The 21,348-nt window shown below is 38.9% G+C and overlaps 3 protein-coding genes across 4 annotated transcripts; 1 reads left to right on the top strand and 2 right to left on the bottom strand.

Annotated features, from left to right (window-relative positions):
• Window positions 1-3,421: 3,421 nt before the first annotated feature.
• pasi2 (Protein) lies at window positions 3,422-13,191 on the bottom strand. Of its 2 annotated transcripts, none has more exons than XM_086987604.1 (5): window positions 12,434-13,191; window positions 8,414-8,543; window positions 7,978-8,165; window positions 7,377-7,520; window positions 3,422-7,189 (listed from the first exon to the last, which is right to left on the bottom strand). In XM_086987604.1, exons 1-5 carry the CDS (start codon window positions 12,656-12,658, stop codon window positions 7,034-7,036), a joined length of 843 nt encoding a protein of 280 aa, XP_086843730.1. In that variant the 5' UTR covers window positions 12,659-13,191; the 3' UTR covers window positions 3,422-7,033. The 2 variants fall into 2 exon arrangements, with proteins under 2 accessions (XP_086843730.1, XP_022657334.1); XM_022801599.2 differs by having other exon boundaries at window positions 12,503-13,076.
• Window positions 13,192-13,612: 421 nt separating this feature from the next.
• Window positions 13,613-18,492, top strand: LOC111249909 (uncharacterized). Its single transcript, XM_022804373.2, has 3 exons — window positions 13,613-13,772; window positions 14,200-14,317; window positions 15,049-18,492. Exons 2-3 carry the CDS (start codon window positions 14,303-14,305, stop codon window positions 16,396-16,398), a joined length of 1,365 nt encoding a protein of 454 aa, XP_022660108.1. The 5' UTR covers window positions 13,613-13,772; window positions 14,200-14,302; the 3' UTR covers window positions 16,399-18,492.
• On the bottom strand, window positions 16,877-20,257 carry LOC111249908 (man(5)GlcNAc(2)-PP-dolichol translocation protein RFT1). Its single transcript, XM_022804372.2, has 3 exons — window positions 19,881-20,257; window positions 18,712-18,968; window positions 16,877-18,190 (listed from the first exon to the last, which is right to left on the bottom strand). The coding sequence occupies exons 1-3, from the start codon at window positions 20,093-20,095 to the stop codon at window positions 17,091-17,093; spliced, it is 1,572 nt and encodes a 523-aa protein (XP_022660107.1). The 5' UTR covers window positions 20,096-20,257; the 3' UTR covers window positions 16,877-17,090.
• Window positions 20,258-21,348: the final 1,091 nt, after the last annotated feature.

The following is a 21,348-nucleotide window of genomic DNA, read 5'->3' as shown; positions in this document are numbered from 1 at the left end:
TCTTTCAATTAAACTTCACAATTTAATTGTTATCACAATAATAATCATAATATAATAATGATAATAATTAACGCTAACAGATAACGCAAGTATAGTATGCTATAGACTAGGTATGTATAATTAATAATGTTACCTTAATCAGCAACAACACAAATCGCTGATACCCGGATGCACGACAGCTGCGCCATCGTTTTCTAAAACTGAGCATTCAATTCCTCTAAGGCTACTCAAACTCCCATTAGTTCTCACGCCATTCATTAATACAGAGAGATGCTACCACATTGACTTTCAAAAAAAAAAAAGACGAAAAGCACCATATTTGAACTACGGCAGACATTCGAATATATCATCGTATGTTATTGGAGCTCGAACACACACCCGCCATGACAAATGTTACGAAGTAACACCAAAAATCATAAGAGTCACGTACGTTACATGTCATAAAATTGCTTGAACTGTTCCATTACTGTCTCCTACGGAATCAAACGGCTAATTAGCCATACCTCACTCTAACCCTCCTCAATCTATAGCTTGATCTAGGCACCTGTTGGCGTCCATCCGTACACTTGGCCTTGCCATGGAAAATCTAAACATCAACCGTCAAGAAATTCTATTCCGTTAACCTACCATTAACTAATTCTGATGCGCTAAGTTGAATCTTTTGACGAATTATGCCAATTTTAGATTATTCCACCTCTATTAGGTGCCTCCAGCTGTATTCAGATATCAATGAAGCCTACGAATTGTACAAAACGGATCAATCTCACTCGACCTTCTACCTTACTACTTTGATTGACCGAGAGGAGGTCACAATATGGTTAGATACGTTCAGTAATTATCTCCTCATTCTAGTCGGGCATCAACGAATGATAGGCTATTGCCTAACCATGCATTACTCTACCCATTGTCGTAGAAACAGCCGTTCCTCATAGCATTAAACACGACGGTTAAGCAGCAGTTTCAGTATCTATCGGAAAAACAAAAGGCACGTTACCGTTTAATCAGCAGAATAGGCCAAAACTCTTCATATATTGTTTTAATAACATCGGCACTACGTCAGCTTGATTCCTAATAGTACAGTCTATAGATACGGGCTTATTCGTCAACATATTGAATCGAAGGGGAAGACAGAGTAGTCAACGATCAGGGAACCCGATCACTCACACACGTTCAAGGAGGGATCGCTTGAATCCAATCAGGTTGACCTGTCACAGAGAACCAGTTGATTAATCGACCGTCGATTCTGATCATTACGGCATTGACATCGTGCTTGATACCTTATTTTTCTACTCCAATATGCTGTATAATAGTATAGCAAGACATGTGAAGACGTAAAAGCAGACGAATAGATAAACTAAGAAATAAACAAACACGACTCCCTCTAACCAACGTGTCTCGATTTTTCTACGCGTGCGTTTCCGAGCAACTCACTCATGAATGATTAATATTTCTATTATAACTGCTACTGCTATTATCGACATGAACTACCATTGCTGTAAACAGATGTAAACATGATGTATTGGCACCTGAAGATTATACAAACTTAACAACAGGTAATAATTATATTAAAATACATGTTATAAATAGCACTACTCGTAACAACGGCAACAATGTTGTTGGTTAGGGACAACAAAACAGTAAATAATAATAATACCGATAATAAATAGTCATGATATCAATTGTTGTAGTTAATAACTGTTACATAAAATAGGCCCGCGCACAGAAACGTATACAGGGGAAGGCGGCATATATATACACTCGTAAATATCATCAAATGTGGTGAAGCCCTGTGTAAGAAAGCATAGAACCACGGCACCAGAGTACGCGTTCGATAGCCGAGCATAGCGACTGTGAACGATTTGAGACCACCTGGATTAAGCGGCTGGCTCTCGCATACGTCCACGTGACGCCGTCAGCTTGAAGCCAGTTGTGGATCGATACACACGCTTATAACAACGAGCAATAGGCGAGCGCAAAACGCTCGACAGACGCACACAATATTTGCTTGAACTATAGCCAGCAAGCTCCACGATATATTCAAAATTTACCAATACGCATGTTATAAGGAGCGAGCAATGTATCCATTTCGATAGACCTCGCTCCGATTTCGATAGACCTGGCAACCAACCCTCGACTAATATCGTCAGTACACGTATACTACATCAATAGATAAACAGGTAACTTCAGGGACATGCAAACAACTTAGTTAACATTCAGCCTATGAGCAGATTATACAAGTTACAATATATGAAACCTTCCAGTTAGCCTAAGGAAAAAATGAGGCATTTAGAAGCTTAGTATAATTAATATAATAAACTATAGAGGTGAACGGATGGAAGCAGGTGGTGTAGTGGAGTGGCAAGCATGGCCGAATGAATACAGTAGAAGAAGCCCTTTGGTGCGTAAGGCCGATGTTTTCCACATGCTTGAAGCATACACACGACATCAACTTGGGGTGAGAAACAAGCGTGCGACTAGATCAACTGGCTGCAGACGAGGACGTTGAAAACGCATTTGATCATTGCCCCTTGATCAATGATTAGTCCGGCTTCGATAGACATACGTTGACTCGCGTCGGTTATCGTCAGAGAGTAAAAGCTTTTTTTTTTTCTTAGAAACGACTGATAACCGGGACGCAAAAATCCTGCAGAAACTCATTGGTAACTCAAGGAAGAACTGGGAGAAGTGACTGCGTTTGGGTCGAAGCAAGCAATTTTTAAATGAAAATTTCAATATATTTATTATACTACAAGTGGCCACAAGGTAACCTAGTCAATATTTATATCAATACACACGCAAACACGAACAGCCTTAAGGAACCTAAATAGGTCAACGTAAGCAGCTGCTACATTGTTAGCCGAAACCGGCTAACAACATCTGTACAATGAAATGATTCTAGGCATATCTCTAGCTCTCCGTATTTTTGAGTCAGGTGTCGATAACGTAGACTGACAACTATTTCTCCCGACAAGTTTTTGTAACCGTCGTTCGACATTCTCGAATACAAGCAGTCTATTCTCAAATTGTCTTAATGCCCTCCGAACATTTGTTTGAATTTAACACGGGATAAAATAGACGTTTATTGATAGTCTAAATCCCAACCCCAATTTTACAGAGGTACTCCTTGCAACAAGGGAAGTCACACAGATACCGATAGCATGTAGCATATTACCGTGTTAACTGCGCATATTGGAAGCACTATTAGATCATTATCAATAGCTAAACGCACTGTTGTTAAACGACAGGGTCGTTGATTATAGAATATCTGTTGCTGAAAAAATGTCAAAAGTAGAGATGTATTTACGTGGGCTCAGATGAAAAATAAGACTCAGACGTCTAGAAAACAAAAACGGAAGAACACTGAAGTCGATTCGCAATACAGAACAAATTGTGGAAACAGTATGAAAGACACGTAAAAGAATCATATACCAGAAAAAGAGCAGTGGATTTATTAAGATACGGGGTAGATAGCGTACTAGTTCTTAACATATTGATGAAGATAATAACACATCTAACGTTAAAATATGATAATTATCAGGAAGAAAAAGTTGCCATATAATTAGTAGGGAAATTGTAACGGATTGGTCTAATGTATATATGAGTAAGAGCTATATAAATAAACACTATTGTCACTGTGGCACGCGTCGCATATAATGTTCTCAATCAACTCGTTGTGGCCTCAGCGGAGACGCAATATAGCCAAAGATTGATGATAGAAAATATATATAATACAGTTAAACGACAATACATTCGAACGTAAAACGATGAACGCGGAACCCCACAAATACTCGCGTTCTAATTCAAATCTTTGAAATAAACCAAATCGGCAAGAGGCACAGGCTGCCTATTATATAAACAGCGCACCATCACAATTTGCTGAAACATCTACTAAACAATCGTGCTGTTACGAGGTGTACTGACCATCTGAAAAGATTCATCTAACGCGAAGCGTTCTTCAGACACCCAGTACTTAGAGACGAGCATAATAGGGTATATAGTAAACCATTTACGAATCCGTGTACATTTTTAGAAGTATGGCTGTTACCAGCCGGCAGGTGGTCCGAAAGCGCTTACGAAAGCCAGCCCCCAGCTATTAACCGAATCAATGACTGGTCAGTTTTCCGCATTTGCGGTCGACCGATTTTTTTTTTTCGCTGAATTCGTCAAATTACCCTTAGTCAAAATGGTAAAAAACCAAAATGTCAACCATCTGTGTGTACCTAATTTATCAGCATGCTGCGCAAACCGGCCGATAATAAGGACGCTTCTTATGGCCTAAGGCTATGCTAATGAATAGATTAACCTAAATACTATCGTTGATTTCAAGAGATACATATGTATAGCTCTTCAATGTTTTTCTTCCCATGGCAGATTTTTTAGCGATTCACGCGACACTTACGAACAGCCTTTAACAGTTAAGCAGTAAATGAGATTCTGGAGGAATGATTAACCAAAATACAGCCAATAATAACGAATTGAAGGAGGTAATCAGTGATGATTTGTCGCAATAGATGGTTTACCAGCAGCAACAATCTCGAGACTAATAATACAAATATGCCGCTAATGACATAATTCAAAATGGCGACAGATAACAATTAGGTAACGAATTCGATAGGATGAGTCGTGATGTAAAACGTCAAACACAGATACAGAATAACGAATGATAAAGTGATATGGCAACGGTAAAATAACGATAGGCACAATGCGGAAGCGAAAGATGTCTTATTGCAATATGAATGCATACAGGAACAGAAAGCGCTGAAGAGAAGCTAGCCGAAAAACAAGACGCGGGAAATAGGTGGCGCCATCTAACAAAAATGAAATATACATATAACGATATTGTTAATTTGCTTTTTTTTCGAAGGGAAATGACTATTGAGAATACCGAAAGAAACACGATTTAAAGAGCCGCAGTCTGTAAAAATACACCTGTGATTATATCACTAACAATGACAACAAACATTACTAAGCATTAGTATAATATAAAAAATATAATAGATTACAATTAGTATTATTAAAATAAGCATGATGCTGTGTGTCGCAGTAACGATGGTCAATGATAATTATGAATCTTCAATAAATGTTAATGAAATTTATCCGCTAATGAGCTGTGGTTGTTTTTAATAGGAAGATTTTTATCGCAAACATGCATTGATCTTCTAGAGAAGGCAGTTAACGTATCACTTGTGTGGGTATTAACCATACTTATATAAATCTTTATTTTTTTTTACTTATGTCCAGTGCTACGTCTCGCGTATAAATTAAATCACAAAATAATTAAATTGTCACTGTTTTTACTTTTTGTCGACCTTAACCACTGCAGAAAAATCAAGTGCATATCATATTAATCATAATTAATATTCTATGGACATGGCGAGACAGAAAAATCGTTCTGGGTTTCGGTAATCTTCCGCCATTTTTGCCGAACCAAAATATGTCTATATCACTTTGCCTATTACTATTATTATTATCATACTTAGCAGGCATCCTTTTCTCACATGCCCTACTTTTCGATAGAGCCAATGCAAATGTCGATATGAAATATCTGTAGCGTCTTGCTATACCCAATCTGGACGTTCTAATCTTTGTTCATTTGTTTCCATTAAGTGCCTTCCATTCCTTACCCCATTTCAAATTTCTATGACATACTTGTATAAATCTTATATATATGCGCAATACAGCCTGATGAGGTACTGTTTCATCACCGTACAACGACAGAATTTACCTCAATCTGCCTAAAAATATATAGTGTATTGCTTTTTCATTGGCTCGGTGGTTTGCTAATACAACCTTACGTTTGAATTTTTCATAGTTAGCATCATCCTGGTCCGTGTCCTACACAAATGCAGTGGCTGATGGGTTCTATCTTCCTTGTTCTTGGGTCGATTTCTTATCCAGTGCTGTTGTTGAAGATTTCTGCAAGTCCTTTATTCGTCGTTTACACCCGATGCCACTCTGTTTTGCCGCAAGCCGAATTCTGCAGGTGCGTCTCGCGCTATTTCATAGCGACGTCAACTCTCGTAAAGTTCCTTTGAAGTCAGCTTTGGTTCCCGACGCACGGTACTCACTTATAAAACGCTGTTCTCTCCTAGGCATTCGATTAGGTCTTGTGCTTGTACCGTGTAAAACCGAGCCTTTTCGACTTCGCCTCGTATTGTGACATTCGATCAACACGTTGCTACGTTTGCATTACAGAGGTAACATAATGGCGCTGTTTGGCTACACTAACCATAATTAAATAATACTATATATAATATACCAGTTTACGCACTCGCCCAAACCACAAGTAAATCTTTTCAAAACACCAACATCTAAATTATATTATACAAACCAGAAAATATATATTATTAGCTACAAATATAGTACTAGCGACGTAGTCGTGAGCTACCTATAAAACACACACCCACACAAACACACACACATACACAGAGACTTCAGCAAGTTTAGAAGTAAAAAAAATCAAAGAATAAATTTGGCCCTATTTCCAAGAATACGCCAGCTCCAGATCACTCAGAGAAGACCAATTCAATTATTTAAGACAATCTACAAAGGTGTCTTATAAACTACTTTTCAGTACAATGCTAAGTTACCTTAAAACAAAAATAAATGCTAAGTATAAACATTACATCAGCCTCCCAGTAATCGTATGAAAACATAAACAGGACCGATAAGCACGTGCCATTCATACGGATATCGTACAAGCCAAAAGATCACCCTAAATTATCCTTGAAAAAACGCGTTGACACCCCGCATTGTCCTTTTCGAATATACAGTACTTACAATTCTATGGGTTTGCATGGAAGTATGGTTTACATGCAACCGTCAGAAAAGAATATTTCTATTGCTGGAAGTCTGCTTGTTTATGCCGGCCATATACATCTTACGTAGCCCAGCAAGACACTCTACGAAGATGCTAAATCGAATTTGCGTACAAGCAAATACAGTCCACAGGATGAAACGCCGTACTACCTTGGACCTATCGCCAACAACCTTCTAGAACAGAGAAAATGCCAGTAACGTTAATTTGTTACGTTCAACGAAACTGTCGCATAGGAACGGATGAAACCGATGGAGCTCCACTTCGACCGCTGTAGTTCGACTGAAAAGACGAGTTATGCATCGAATTCTTGAACGTGTCTAGACTGTTATGTGATACAGAGCGTGATACGCTGGTGCTTCCAACGCCCATCTGCAAACATCACCAGATAGAGTCTCGGAATTAGTTCTACCCACCCTCTCTCTCTTTCTCTCTGCACACACACACACACGTATATATGTAATGGGTATGTGACTCATTGTACCACATTGGACGTTATTGGTCTATACTGCTATCAAGATAATGGGCATTGTCAAACTCATTTTTCATCGAAACGTACCTTACTGCGGGCGAGATCTTCAAGTCGGGTGATATCGGAAAGCTCCTGATAGTTGGACAACACGACGAGATAGGCAAAGACATTGCCGGCAATCAAAGCCACCCAAATCAGCAGCATTAAGATATGATACGCGTAGTACAGGTCCTATGATATGAAATTCACATTGACATGAACAATGTCTCGATATGAGACCTCACGGAAAAACATGTTTATTTCAAATTGGAAACCTAGTTAAATCATAAAAGACATTCTAATTCTAACAATGGAGCAGGCAGCACTTCGTTAGCTTTAAATGAAGTGTTTTTAAACTAAAAATAATTCAATTACTTTAGTATACATCTTAAGGTACCCAACATTATAAATCTAAGTGCCAGCGTCAACAAATGGTTACCATAGCGTTTCCTACGTAGCTCTATTGGAGAAACCTTGCATCTATAAAGTAAGATTCATCCCGATCGAGCCTTTTGGTGGGAGCAGGTCCTTGTCGCGTAGCCCAAGAACTGCTTACGCCAAAAGGATAGCCGAATGCGTCGAAAAATTATAAGTCCCAATTTATAAATTCATTGTATAATAAATCATGTCGACTGTGATAGAGACCTACGTTTGCAATTGACCGGAACATAATAGCGCAGAAGCGCCAAACGGTGAATATGAACATTGCATACAGCCAGGGCTTGAATTTGGCCTCTTGTTCCTTTCGTAAAGCGGAAATAATTTGTGCGGACGTTACCAGGAGACAAATAGCGCCAATGAACGAAAATACTGATACGGCTATCAGCAGATTCCGTACTGAAATTATTAAGAAGAAGCGAGTAAACGACGATTTCTTTTAGTTGTTCCGCTCGGATTGACTTATGAAAATGATAGATTCTACATCTTTAGAGTGTGTCTAGTTTCTAAAAGATCTAAATATTAATTCTTACCATATACGCTTTGCCCTTCTTCGATGAAGGTGATACTAGTATAGCTCGCAAAATGCCGCTACCGAATATACTATTGGTATGAAAATGCCTTTTCTAAGTGTGAATTATACAAACCATGCTGATTTCCACTATAGACAAACAGGAAACTGATTCCGAAGTATCTAAAATGTCGGGAGCCTGGTAAGGCCTCGGCTAGACAGTAAATATCAAATACCACAAGGCAGATCATAAAGAGGCACTCCACCTGTAATAAATGATTCGTAACATTTAACTAAAATGAATACCAAATTCCGTAAGCCACTTTCCCCCGCTTGGAAACTGCACACAAGTTCCTCTCTAAGCTGACTTAATACGTATACTATTCGCACCTATAGCACTGTTGATTTGTAGCTACTTATAACTTGACTAAGTTATTGAAGTAGTGAAGATTGAATATACAGCCTTACACGAATATACAGCCTTAGTATTCTAATAAACTTGATCGCTGTTTGCTTAACAATAGTTTTATCTAGTGCTTACATAATTGTAGCATTTCTCATCAGTACATTTACTAGTCCATATTTAAGACAGCATAAGCAATAACTGTTGCGCTTTCTGCTCATGAAGAGACGTGTGAGAGAATGTGCGAAGTTGAAACGTCTTCGTATGTCCTGAATAAATGGGCACGAATGATAAACGGGCCCTTAGAAACTCAGCTTCTTTTTCTTATTTAGGCTAATTGTGTTTCAATCGAACAAAAAGCGACACAGTCTAACCATACGTAAAATTTAAAGGAGAACTTGTTACTTAAGTAGTGAAAAACGAGAGGTAGCTTATCTTATCTGCTAAAAATCTTTCAACTTCTCTGATTGTGCAAAACCCTCTATTCGATTCATATTAATAACCCATTTATATTTGTAACCCAGCTATAGCGGCAAATATAACACGAGGTTTCAATATGTTAAGCGTCTTTGATTTAGGTAAATATAGACTCCCTAGCCAGGTATATTTTTGTAACAAATAATTGAAATATGGTATTTTTTGCATTTTTTTGTCATGTGCCTGACTATTTTATTTGCTGCCAAAATACTCTCTTACTGTAATCGTACTGAGATATTTTTTTAGCTTTAGTCCATTAAAAAATATATACAGTCACATCGGATATTCTAAAAAGCTCAATGGCAAGTGTTATATGACTGATTATAACCGGTTCGCTATTGTGATTCGCTCGATAATAAAAAAAAAAACTTGACTTCATTATCACAAGCAGATCTTTACAGAAAAGTGACCGCATTTATCTTGAACAATGTCCTTCCCCCTCGTCTCTGTTAATATTCTAGTAAACGGTTTATCTTTTTTAATGTTGCATTGCTTTTAGACGTCTTTCGATTTCTAACCTACGCTATGTTATCCCGTAGCTTCTTTCCATACAAAGTCCTATTACAAAGCAAACCTTTCATAGCCCTGTATTCTTAAACAAGCAAGCGATTCAAGTCACTGTTTGTTTGACAATGGCTAACCATAAGAACAATCTTTAAATATCTTGTTAGAAAACCGTTATTTAACAGATTGTTCTTTACGAGAAGGTAACCAGGCTGTGACTGATCAGTAAATAAGGTATTAAGCAATAAAACAACTGACTCTAGTAATTTTTTAAAAACTATTTGTTTTAACGTACTACACCGACTGTTGTGCTCTATAGATGTTATTTTTACTTTCCTTGACAACGTTTTTTTTCTATATATCTTTTTTATAGAATATCTGATGGCTTAAAATCGACGCTCTTGCCGTTTAATCCACTTTGTCTAGAGAAGCTCTAAAGACATTTCACAATAGGCCAAAACACCAAATGGAATAAGTGCTTGAAGTGACCTATTTGCACTGTCCCTGACACTGGTCATTTTTTAACGGACGTCACAGGCAAACGCAGGCAATGCAGATGTCCACTGGCTAGCTGCCTCTCTAGTCTGCCAAAGCAAGCGATCGCTGTACTAAAATGGCCCGTCGGTTTACCACTATTGCCAGTGTATGATCACAATGATGAAGTTGAACGGGTAGAACGTCGGCACCAACAAAACTGATCCACTTTTTTCAGCTGAAGTAGACGTATATGATACGTTGTCCTTATTTCGAACGCTGGCTTGACAATTTTGCTTTACCGCAGAATATATGGAAGAGGGCGGAGCGATTTCGCGTATTCAGCGCCGTTACTGTTGCTGGCTACTAATTCTTTATGTTGGCTTGGTTTTTGGCTATGAGCGCGATCGCACACGGTACTATCGTGAAATATCTGTTAAAAACTTTGCCGGCTGGCCGACTGACTTTTATACAAAAGTCAACTAGAAAATCAAAACCCAACAACGTAACTCCTGTGATTTTAATAAGCCTAAATATATGAGAGCAAATCGGATTAAGCTATCTGGACAGAGCTGTAGCATCAGATCGCATCTACTATAGAAGCTTAACTTATCTTTGTTATTTAGGCGTGCGCTCCTACTTGAAAATGTGTCGTGATAAATTGCCCTATGTTGCACAACCTGGGGCAATTGTGTGTACGCCAAGCCTCAAGGGTTTCTAGCAATGTACTGCACTAACAGAGTTACGTTTCAAACAAAAGATGCCCTAATCCAAATAATGTTCCATCTAGATATAGCTTCTTAGATTCAGCTCAATTTTATTCCTGCGATGGTGCAGTGATTGTCTAATATACGCTATATATTATTATTAGATACGAGAGAGAGATAACGATGATTTTATAATAAATTCTTCATTCAACCTGATAGAAATAAGTGAATAGATGATTATTGCGAAGGGGGATAACGTGTGATTGTCTAAAATGTATAAAATGTTTTACGTTCAGCACTTCAGCCGTTAAGTATTATTTCAGACAAATAGCTCTTAGCAGAAAACAAAGTACGTCCCGTCTGGACTAAAACTTAGGTCACACATACCCCAAAATTTAGCAGGCAGAAACGTTATTCACTACCCTACCACACGAAAAGCACGTACGAAATGGCAGACCATAGTTATGATAAGATTCTAGAGAAATCCACTGTATGAAACTAGTAGCAGTACGACCGCGCAATCAAAACACAGAATGGCCCCTGAGCCCCCACACAAGCCACTGAGCTTTGTACTATATAAGCACACATGCAGAAGCGTATAGTCATTATAAAGCGTTTAATAGTTAGTTTAGTTCGCAAACCATTATGACAAACAACGTATTGTTGTCAAAATGTGTGAAGCATCGAAAAATGTCGAGCTCAACATAGTACGCATATGTTATTCAAACTGTCAAATATGCAGAGGCTCTGCGAAAGTTTTTGTCAGTCTGGATAGAATGACGCAGGCCAAAGCGACAAAGCACCAAATCAGGAATTGGTACAGGAGCCCATTGACGAACTGGAAGTGGAAGATCTAGAAATGCTTTTTTGTATTGATCTTCGTTATCTTCCCGTAAGATTAATTCGTGCGCGACGAAGTTTTCTCTACCATACTAAATTCAACATAGCATGCAGCGTTCAAGTTCTCGCCGATAGATATTTCCAACCACATATAATATAATCTGTTACTGGAACTTCGAAGCGCAATCACTAAGATCTGTATCATGCCCTAAATATCCTTTAATCGCAATACCAAATAAAATGCAAAAACAAAAATTCACTTCACAGCAGCTAAGGATCAATGCACGATAAATTCACTTGCCAAAGAAATCTTTATTTATGAGTGAATTTATTTATTTATCAGATCAACTTTTTTTCATAACTTGAGTTATTCCAATTGAACAAGCTTCAAAGCACTGACTATAGCTTATCTAGAACCGAAGTTTAGATGCTACTGAAATAAAGGCCGACTCGCATTTGTATTTAGGTGACCGATTCATAATTGCTCGGTGTAATGATCAAATGGTAGAAATGCGTAAAGCAATTTTATATAGTATGTTAATAAAAATATTTAACTTTACGAAGGAAAGGTTTGTTTGAAATGACGAAACTCTCAAAAAACGCGCCTGGCACTGCCACAACAGTACGCCTTGATGCAAAAACTTTGCAAGTTTGGAACATTTAGTTTTTATAATTACCCAATAATAATGTAGATTTATCTAATGCCACTTTTACTTAACCATACTATCTATTACTTTGTATTGGTACCTACCCCGTAAAACAGATAATCATCCGAACTACAATGCAAATTACTCAGGAGACACGAGAACCCTGAACTTACGAGCGCATAAAGGGCGGCAATATAACTGCCCTTCTGTAAGTTGGTGAAGTACGCATTGTCGAGTATCGGTCTTCGGTGGTACCACTTCTGCTTCTTACGAAACCGCGATGAATCTATAGTACTAGACGTTTTGTTTAGAATCGATCGTGACCCCATGCTTGTTTGTTATCCTTAGCTTACACACAAGATTCCACTTATGGCAAGTTTACAGTTTTTGATGCAGCCCTTCTCTATCTTGCAAAACCGATAAAGATTGGAGCACTCACAAAAAATTTTTACTGTTAATAGTGGTTAGCCCCGTTCGTGGCCGAAATTTACAAAAATCAAAATTACGTAACGATGTAGTGTCCTGACACGATCAATCAAACAGTCATTAAATGGTTCGAATTGAGGGACTTTTACTGGATTGGACGTTAAGCCATGAATGAACCGAAAATAACCACAGTTCCTGCTCTTGGTTGGGTTCGCTGCAGCTTTTGCAATTATCGTTATGTTCTATCGCTATTCCTGATCCGCGTTCGCTACTGCTTCTGTGACGTCGATGCTGTGGACAGCGCCGTCGAAGCCAGCGACTTACGGCGTTGCCATGACGACCCGAGTAAGACAGAAAAGCTCCTGTTCATCACCGGATCTAAACATACGGGGCCATGTGGCAGGATCTAAAGCTGGTTGGATCGCTTTTGTGAAAACTTGAGCACCACACGCAACGAGTACTGTTACATATAGTTTTAGATCAAACTACTCGAAATCAAAGCAATCTATTACAGAAAAAAAAAAAAAAAGATTACTACTATAATTGCTATGTAACTATTAGCGACTGAACGTTTGCTTAGTACATCTGTATTGATTTTAAACACACATAAACATGAATCATGTATGTGTGTGTGTATGTGTTTGCATAAATAAGAGCTAACTAGAAGTTAACAATTATCTTCCTCAGCAACTACATAGTTTCTCTTTGAATTACATGAATTGGCCATTGAGTATAGTGGCCATGACGAAGTTTATGTACCTTCAGCCGATAGTGACCAGTGCCAGTGAGCGCCCAAGGGACGATCGCTGACAGACGCCCCTCTTTAGTGAATCGCCTGGCTGCGCGTTCATTACTGAGCACCAAAAGATCATCAACCTCATTGTCAACAGCTGAACACTGCACGTGCTGAATACGGTCGTTTTTCGCCTAGTCAGTTAGAGGTGACAGTTTAACGCGAAAGTGATTGCTAATTCGCTTGTAAACATCGCGCCTAGCAGCTTGAGGAGTTCTCTTCAGGTACTTATCGAAAAGTTTATGAAAGTTAAAATGCTATACGTTGAAATAGTCGTCATCAAGGCATTATGTATACTGCATCTATGGTAATTAACTAATTCGAGTATACCAATTTTTCCAGAGTTAGAAATGTTTCAAGCACAACTAGGGCTTAATTGGTTGTCAAATGTTTGGTTCGTTTCGTTAAGGATGAACTTGAATAGCAGAACTGATTGCCACTAGAATCTCAAATAGAAATATTTTTATTCAATACTTAAGCCTGTCGTGCAGTAATGAAAATAATGTTGCTTTATCGATTTTAGACAAGCAACCGTGTCTGCTTTTTCTTTATGCAGCCATTACACTGGAGATGAATCTAGCCGCCTTAAAGGGCAACACATCAGAATTTTATTCAAAAACAAAAAGCATTCCTTGTTAATTTACATTGTAGTGTAACGAAGGTTGGCGAACGACTGACAAATCATTCAACCTGCTGATGCTATGGATGCGTCCTCTTGACCCGGTTCACGTTGGATTATTTTACATCGTTCTTCATGATTAGAAATGATGTATGTAAGACAAATTATTTAATTGATTATTATAAATGTACATTGGTCAGTAATTAAACATTATTGTACGAAATAGAAAAAAAGGCGCCGAATATCTTTTGAATTTTTGCACATGTGTTATTTATAGACAAAGCTTTGTCAAATATATATATATATATGTTATGTGGAGGTATTTTCGCTTTTAGAGAAGTTCGTTTGCGCCTTCTATAACGCAATTTACTTGAATTTTGTCCTGATTCTTACAATGGAAAACAATCTCTCCTACTTGACGCTTATTTATTCTGCTATAAAAATTTGGCGTTCTGAATATAATTCCATTTTGCCAACTCTATTCTGATATAAAAATTTTCTTTATAAAATTCGTAAACTGAAATTAAGTATTTTTTATTTTTCCGATTCAAAAATATTTTTTGTCTGTTTTCGTCGTAGAGATTTGACATTCATGTTACCTTAAGCATTAGTAAAAGAAAACTTATGAATAAAGATACCGTCTGGGAGCTCTTTTATTATTTAATTTATTTTAGCAGTTCGCAAATCAGTGACGTATACAATGATCGCTGTACCCGGCGATGAGCACACGTCAACATAAAACTGTTCTTTGTAATAGAGGTGGTATCTCCAGGCAGAAACCTAACCTAGAAATTATCTTAGTGAATAATTATGCAGTAAAACTAATGTTACCAGTACTATTTCATAAGTTTTCTTCTTCTGTCATCAACATCCTATTACAGATGGCTTCCAGCAGCTCTGCAACAATTACACACGATGAATTTGACCAAGAGGAAGCCCCACCCACCCTCAAGGATTTCGCTGCAAATCTCCTTAAAGGTAACATCATAGAGGAGTCAGCGGAATTGCTGACTGTCTATCGTGAAGAAGATGAATTTGAAGACTCAGACAGCGATGAAAGTGACATTGTCGTCGAACCGGCACCGCACGAAGAAGAAGTAGTCGAAGATGCTAAAACAAAGAAATTTGGCCACACCGTCAAAGGCGAGATAACGTTGGATGACTTGCCACCAGTCGAGAGGCTTCAGATCACCGTTGCACAGGATCTTTTGGTTCACGTTGGTGAGCTGTACTCATTCGTTGACTGTCTTGTCGTAGTGGAATCTACCGGTGACCACCCTGTGCTTAATCTCGATACAGCTCTGTTCCTCGGCGATGGTCGTGCTGTTGGCTTAATCTTCGACGTTATTGGACCTGTCAAAAGGCCGTACTATGTCCTCCGTTTCAACAATTCACAGGAGATTGCCGACGAACATTTGGAAAAGGGAACAAAGATCTTCTATGCAAACGGTCACGACAAAACGTTTTTCGTGTTTGAGAAGCAGATTAGGGAATTGATGCAGATGAAGGGCTCGGACGCATCATGGGAACACGACATTGAGCCGCCGGAGCACGAGCTCGATTACTCAAACGATGAAGAAGAGAAAGCAGCCAAACAGGAAAGGCGTGCGAAGAGACATTTGAATGGGCAGCTGGTCGACAGACGAGGATCCAAAGACGACAACAACAACAATAGTAACGGTAGCAACAACAACAACGGTAGCAACAATTACCGTAACCGTCGCAAGAGCAGGGCTGACATTCTCAGCGACGATGGACCTTCTACAGCGGGCCCAAATGGCAGCACTTCGACGTTGCCTAGACGTCACTCACAGGACTTCCGTCCACGACTTCCGTTACAGCAGCAGTCTCTTGTTAGGCGGATCAACGTGAACAATCGCAATAATTTTCGTAACCGCAACCCAATGGGGGTACATCACAGTAATATGACAGCACAGCATAGCTACGTAATGCCGTATCCACAAGCTTACCCACAAGTAGCTCAGGACCCCTGGTCAATGTCCCGCGGGCAATATAATGCAGTGTTGCCAATGCCTCAGCCCGTATATGGTCCTGGAACAAATTGCCCTGTTGTGTTCAGTGGTTCTCCATATATAGCTCCACAATTTCCACCCGGTGTGCAATTTCTACATGGAGCACAGTTTCCCCCGCCTCTTTATATGGCTCCGCCTCCGGCGCCCCCGCCATCGGGACAATATCCTGGGCCATACCAAGTAGGACAGCCCAGATAGAAAAAGATCACGCAATAGCGGATAATTTAATAAGCTGGATTAATGTACAGAGGAAATATCACATAATAGTCGCACTTGACTAAATATGTACATACGAAAATTTAGTTTTAAAAAAATTTCAAAGCCGGCCAGAAGACAAAAAATATCACCACCGCATCGTCCTGCCTGAAGGCACCTAGGACACGCCGTGGCCTATTGCACAAGAACGTATCTAAATTTCTATACATATATTAAGTAACAAAGGTATTATCACCGTTATTGATGAGTCAAACAAACACTCTTCGGTACAGTAGTAACGATGTAAATTTTGTAAATATTTATTATATATACAAACTCAATGTAGTTGAAATATGTACTGTGGTGGCTTATTACTATGATCTTTTTAAATTTCTGGACATGTGCTTTCCTAACTGCACGTGTTTAGCATTTCTGTTTGCTACGAGAAGCATACCTCTGTAACAAATGAAAACAAAGTCAATATCAGGAACGTGTACGATGTTCATTTAATAGAAGGAGGATCACAGATTATTATATAATACAGTAATTGCAGTGCTACTTCATTATCACGTCGGCCGGATATCGTATGACCGGCCACATTCACATGTGTATGTCGGTCTTTTAGCATAAGAATGAGGATGATAATGCTTATTAAAAAAGGATGCTAATGCTGTTTATCGCCTAAACGCAGAGCATTAAAGCTTCTTTTCTATGACGTTCTTTCTAATAAAACTCGTAAGTTCGTGCTCGCTTTTATAGGTGACTATGGTCACTATTAAAAAGCATACGCCTCCGAAAGCTGCATGTGGAATAATGCGATCTCCAATAAGTAGCTCGCTTGTAAGCGTCAGCGCACAACTCGTTATAAGGATAATAATTACCCATTTATTAGGCATTGAACGTAAAACAATGTTTGCATTGATTTGGGCAAAGAAGTGATTGATGTAACAAAAACTTAGAACGATTCGTAATGTCATATTCACCATGTTGGCAAAAATGAGCCCAACCGCACCAAATATCCGACTGAAGACGTACGACGCGACGAGGAAAATCAATGAACACTGGGCCATCTTCGCATTATGTTTATCCAATTGCTTTTTGGTCATCGTGGCAAATACAAAACATTCGGTAATACCGTTTACTGCAATGAATGCTATGTACATGCAGTGAAGTCGCATCAAAGTGCGGCCAAATGGCAGCAAGCTATCGCCGGCATAAATGTACAGTAAGGTCCCGCTGAACGCCTGCCCAAACGTTGCAATTACGAGAGCGACGATCAGCATGAGCTTGAGAAGGTTGCTGAGAATTTCGGCACCCAAACGAACGTCCGATTCTTTTCTCGTGTTCGGATCGCCTCTACCGAAGAGTTGACCGAACAAAAGATAGCCATTTTCCTCCACTTGTCCGAAGATATAACGTGCAGCCAGCGAACCGAGATTGCTGACAGCTTCGTAAACACCCTGCGAGGCAAAGTCGAGAACGCAGAATGTTGTCATAACATAACGTTCGCCTTCGGTAAGAACCTGCTTGAATACAGTTTGCTTGACGAAGCTTGCCGCGAGCTCACCCACGGCTCCATCGACACCCTCAAAGAACGGAATCATTTGGTAAATGTGAGCGATCGGTAAGCTCGTATCAAGGTTATGAGCACACACGAAATGAAAGTATGCGTAGAAAATTACAGTGAAGTAGGTTGAGGCGATAAGCTGTGAAATGGCGTACGCAAGTAAAGCTTGACTAGGCCGAACGAATACGAGCACCGACATCAGGACGCAGCGAAGTGCCAACGCTGAACCTGCAACAATTTCGATTAAGAGCGAACAATGTGGTTCACACGTATCAGCACTCCAACGAGTAGTTATTTATAGATTGTATGAAACCTGATAAATAACACGCGTATGTATAAACGGTACATGTCTGAGAACATTTAAAGTATAATGTTCAAATTGGAAACTGACGAATAGAAAAAAATTAACATCACGGATTCTATGATTTTTTTGGTAAATAGTTTACCTACATTGACTGTGTACTCTAATGACGCCCATATTGTCGTATAATAAATACCACAAGACATAGAAGAAAACAGAAAAAAATCTATTCGCGTGTTTTAATTTCAAATCGAGATTCTTGGAAGTGCGTTACCTCTGTAAGGACGCACCCGCAAGAGATTTGGGTAAAGTTTGTTATTATCATGGCAAGTACCATTTGCGAATATTGGCGGCGACTTTCTAATAAACTCAGTCAGCCCACCAGTCCCATATCAGTTGAGTAACTACGAATATGTGTTATACAGGAAGAATCGTATTCTACGCTTACCTTCGGCAAAAACCTTAAACTTAACGTATCCAAAGGCGCATCCAATAATAAACATAGGTTCAGCCATAACTTCGATAATGGCCGCGACGAAAGTGATACCCACACTAAGCAAATACGTTGGGTCATCTGGAGTTTCTAAAAGATAAACCCATACCACCGAAAGAAGCGCACCCACCGAACTAGCCAAAGGAACACTCAACCAGGATAAGTTAATAATTTTACTCCACTTATCATGAGAGGTATCCGTACAGCACGCTCTGAAATTGGAAAATGTTGACGAAAACGCCATGAATATTCCAGAGTTGTCTTTATCTAACGACTGAAAATGTTGAAGAACGAAGGCATGTTGCTTAGTGTTGGTACCTTTACTCAGTTCATATATTCTATAATACTGATGACATTTAATCAGGTAAATACACGAGTTCATATTCTGTTTGTTATAAATGAGAATCTCGCAGTTGGGTTTACCTCAGTAAAAGATAACCTCCTTTCTGCGGAAGAAGAACATTATCAGTAAACGTGAAAAACTGCATCGTCTATTACCACTATGTGATTACTATTATTAAAAGCGCTTTACACGCGTTGCTGGCCTTGGAATGCAACGCTTTTGAAAACGAAATGTGGTCAAAATGCTGAAAAAATATTAGGGCCTCTTATAGGGGATACACAAGATACACAAAAATTAGAAAATGTGATTTGGATTATTACTAATATTTGGAGTAGTTCGGATTCTACAAGTTTTACAAACAGAAGCAGTGTAAATTTAAGGGGTAAAAAATCCTGTTTAAATACTTTAAACTCTCTGCTGACAGACGCCGTTTAACTTTAAACGAGTATTTAAGCTGACACTAAAAACGACTATGGGGTTTTGGCGCCAAATATTATTGCGCTTTTTATTCACATCCGGTAAATAAACGAAATCCAAAATAAACCTTCAGTGATAATCTTCGTGTTCTAACCGAGAAACTACTCTTCAGTTTGCAGTCATGTTGAAATCATGTACGGTGTTCACAAGGCAAGCTTATTGTTATGCAGCGTTTCTCGATCCGCAGGCACGTTTTTTGTACGCATAAAATGAGACTCCCATGAAAATATTTGATCTATCTCGTATCACCTGATTCAACTGTATCGTTTTTTTGACTCTGCGTTCCTTTGTGCAAAAATCGCACCTTCGAAAGGGTTCACTGGCAAGAAAGTGTATAGTTGAGAATAATAGCATCAGCCGGACATTAATCACTCCGAAGGCATATTTGGTGATGTGGCGAAGTATAAATGCGTTTAAGACGAAGGTACACAAGCGCATAGATATGTGGAGTCCGATATTTAAGCTGATTGCCTTCAAGGCGACAGCTACAAGCGAACCGGCTAATCGTTCATTCGACATAATGGCTATCTGCTTTGAAAAAAAAATCACATTTACATGATCTCGTAATAGCAAGAAATAAGATATATCGAAAACGATGAGAGGACTGTAGCATCAACGGGAGCGATTCAGCTGATCGCAGATACATTCGAATTTCCACTAGCAGACGATTATTGGGTGGTGAGCTGCTGTCGGAGGAGCCATATCATACAAGAGCAAAGAAATTTAGCCTGCGCATGCGCAAGTTGTTAGATGCTGGGAACAAAAAGAAGAAATGTTTCAAGTTTTAGATTGTCTACGTTAATTGTTGTCTCAGACGGCTGACCCCTAAATTCAGTAGGCAAATATGGTACTATTGCCACTACGGGCACAAGGGACAAAGAGCAGGAAGGCGCTCATAGTCTAGGATAGACAAAACAGTATAACGGTACCGTTTGTGTTTTCTGATCAAATATCCTGGGTATTCCTATGTATGGTATTCACGTTATCTAATTTTTGACAGAAAAATTAGTATTATTTTATTAATATTATATGGATATCTTATGTTATATTAAGTAAAACGCACAACTCTTTTTAAATATTCGTGCGAAAAGCATGAATACTCAATAAATCTCAATCTGACCGCTTACCAGAACTCTGATTACTAATATATATTCTACAAATTAATAATCAGAGCGAATAAAATGAACACGGAAGGACACAAAGGAAAGGAAACACGTGCACGTCTCAACTTTGTTATTTGTATGTTTAGTAACTTTGTGTAGTTTTTTTCTAACTGTATCCAGTGCAATAATTATTGAGTCTCGGCTTACACAAGACCATGTGTTATTACCTACTGCTATTGCTACATGCTGATTTCCGGCTGTTTCAGTTTCATATGGACTGTTTCGGTGCTTCTCTATTAAATTCGCTGTGTCGAATCGGAAACGTACGCTATTTTCTTCACCTTCTTCTCAACATAAAGGGGTTGTGCTCGGATGCGCAGTAACGAATGCCTATATTATATACCTGTGTTTAGATGGTGTCGACACGACGCCTCTGAAAGCTCGCCTGAAACGCTATGTCGGAAAACCACATCCAAGTAGACAATTTCCCGTAAGAAGAAAGCCTCGCATATTACTTGCATCTGCAGATGGTAAAAAAATCTGAGTGTCGAGTGTAACGCCCTGTAGCAATGGATCAAACTTTAACTAGTTGGACCCAATCTACAAGTACGTCTAGCAGTAAAGTGTTTAAAGTAACTCTTTTGTCGTGCCTAAATAATTTATAATTCG

The sequence above is a fragment of the Varroa destructor genome, unplaced genomic scaffold (assembly GCF_002443255.2).
Source record: "Varroa destructor unplaced genomic scaffold, Vdes_3.0 BEIS01000004.1, whole genome shotgun sequence".
Lineage (NCBI taxonomy): Eukaryota > Metazoa > Arthropoda > Arachnida > Mesostigmata > Varroidae > Varroa > Varroa destructor.
The sequence above is the reverse complement of the archived record's forward strand: the minus strand, read 5'-3'. Positions and strand labels throughout refer to the sequence as shown.

Excerpts from the sequence above, each read along its gene's own strand:
- pasi2 (XM_086987604.1), bottom strand. The coding sequence starts at position 12,658 with ATGGGGTCACGATCGATTCTAAACAAAACGTCTAGTACTATAGATTCA. Across the intron at positions 8,166-8,413 it reads CTATAGTGGAAATCAGCATG|TACGGAATCTGCTGATAGCC; the intron begins GTTTGTATAATT and ends TAATAATTTCAG. Across the intron at positions 7,190-7,376 it reads AAGATCTCGCCCGCAGTAAG|ATGGGCGTTGGAAGCACCAG; the intron begins GTACGTTTCGAT and ends TGATGTTTGCAG.
- LOC111249908 (XM_022804372.2), bottom strand. The coding sequence starts at position 20,095 with ATGTCGAATGAACGATTAGCCGGTTCGCTTGTAGCTGTCGCCTTGAAG. Across the intron at positions 18,969-19,880 it reads GCCAGTGAACCCTTTCGAAG|AGCGTGCTGTACGGATACCT; the intron begins GTGCGATTTTTG and ends TTCCAATTTCAG. Across the intron at positions 18,191-18,711 it reads GTTTAAGGTTTTTGCCGAAG|GTTCAGCGTTGGCACTTCGC; the intron begins GTAAGCGTAGAA and ends AAATTGTTGCAG.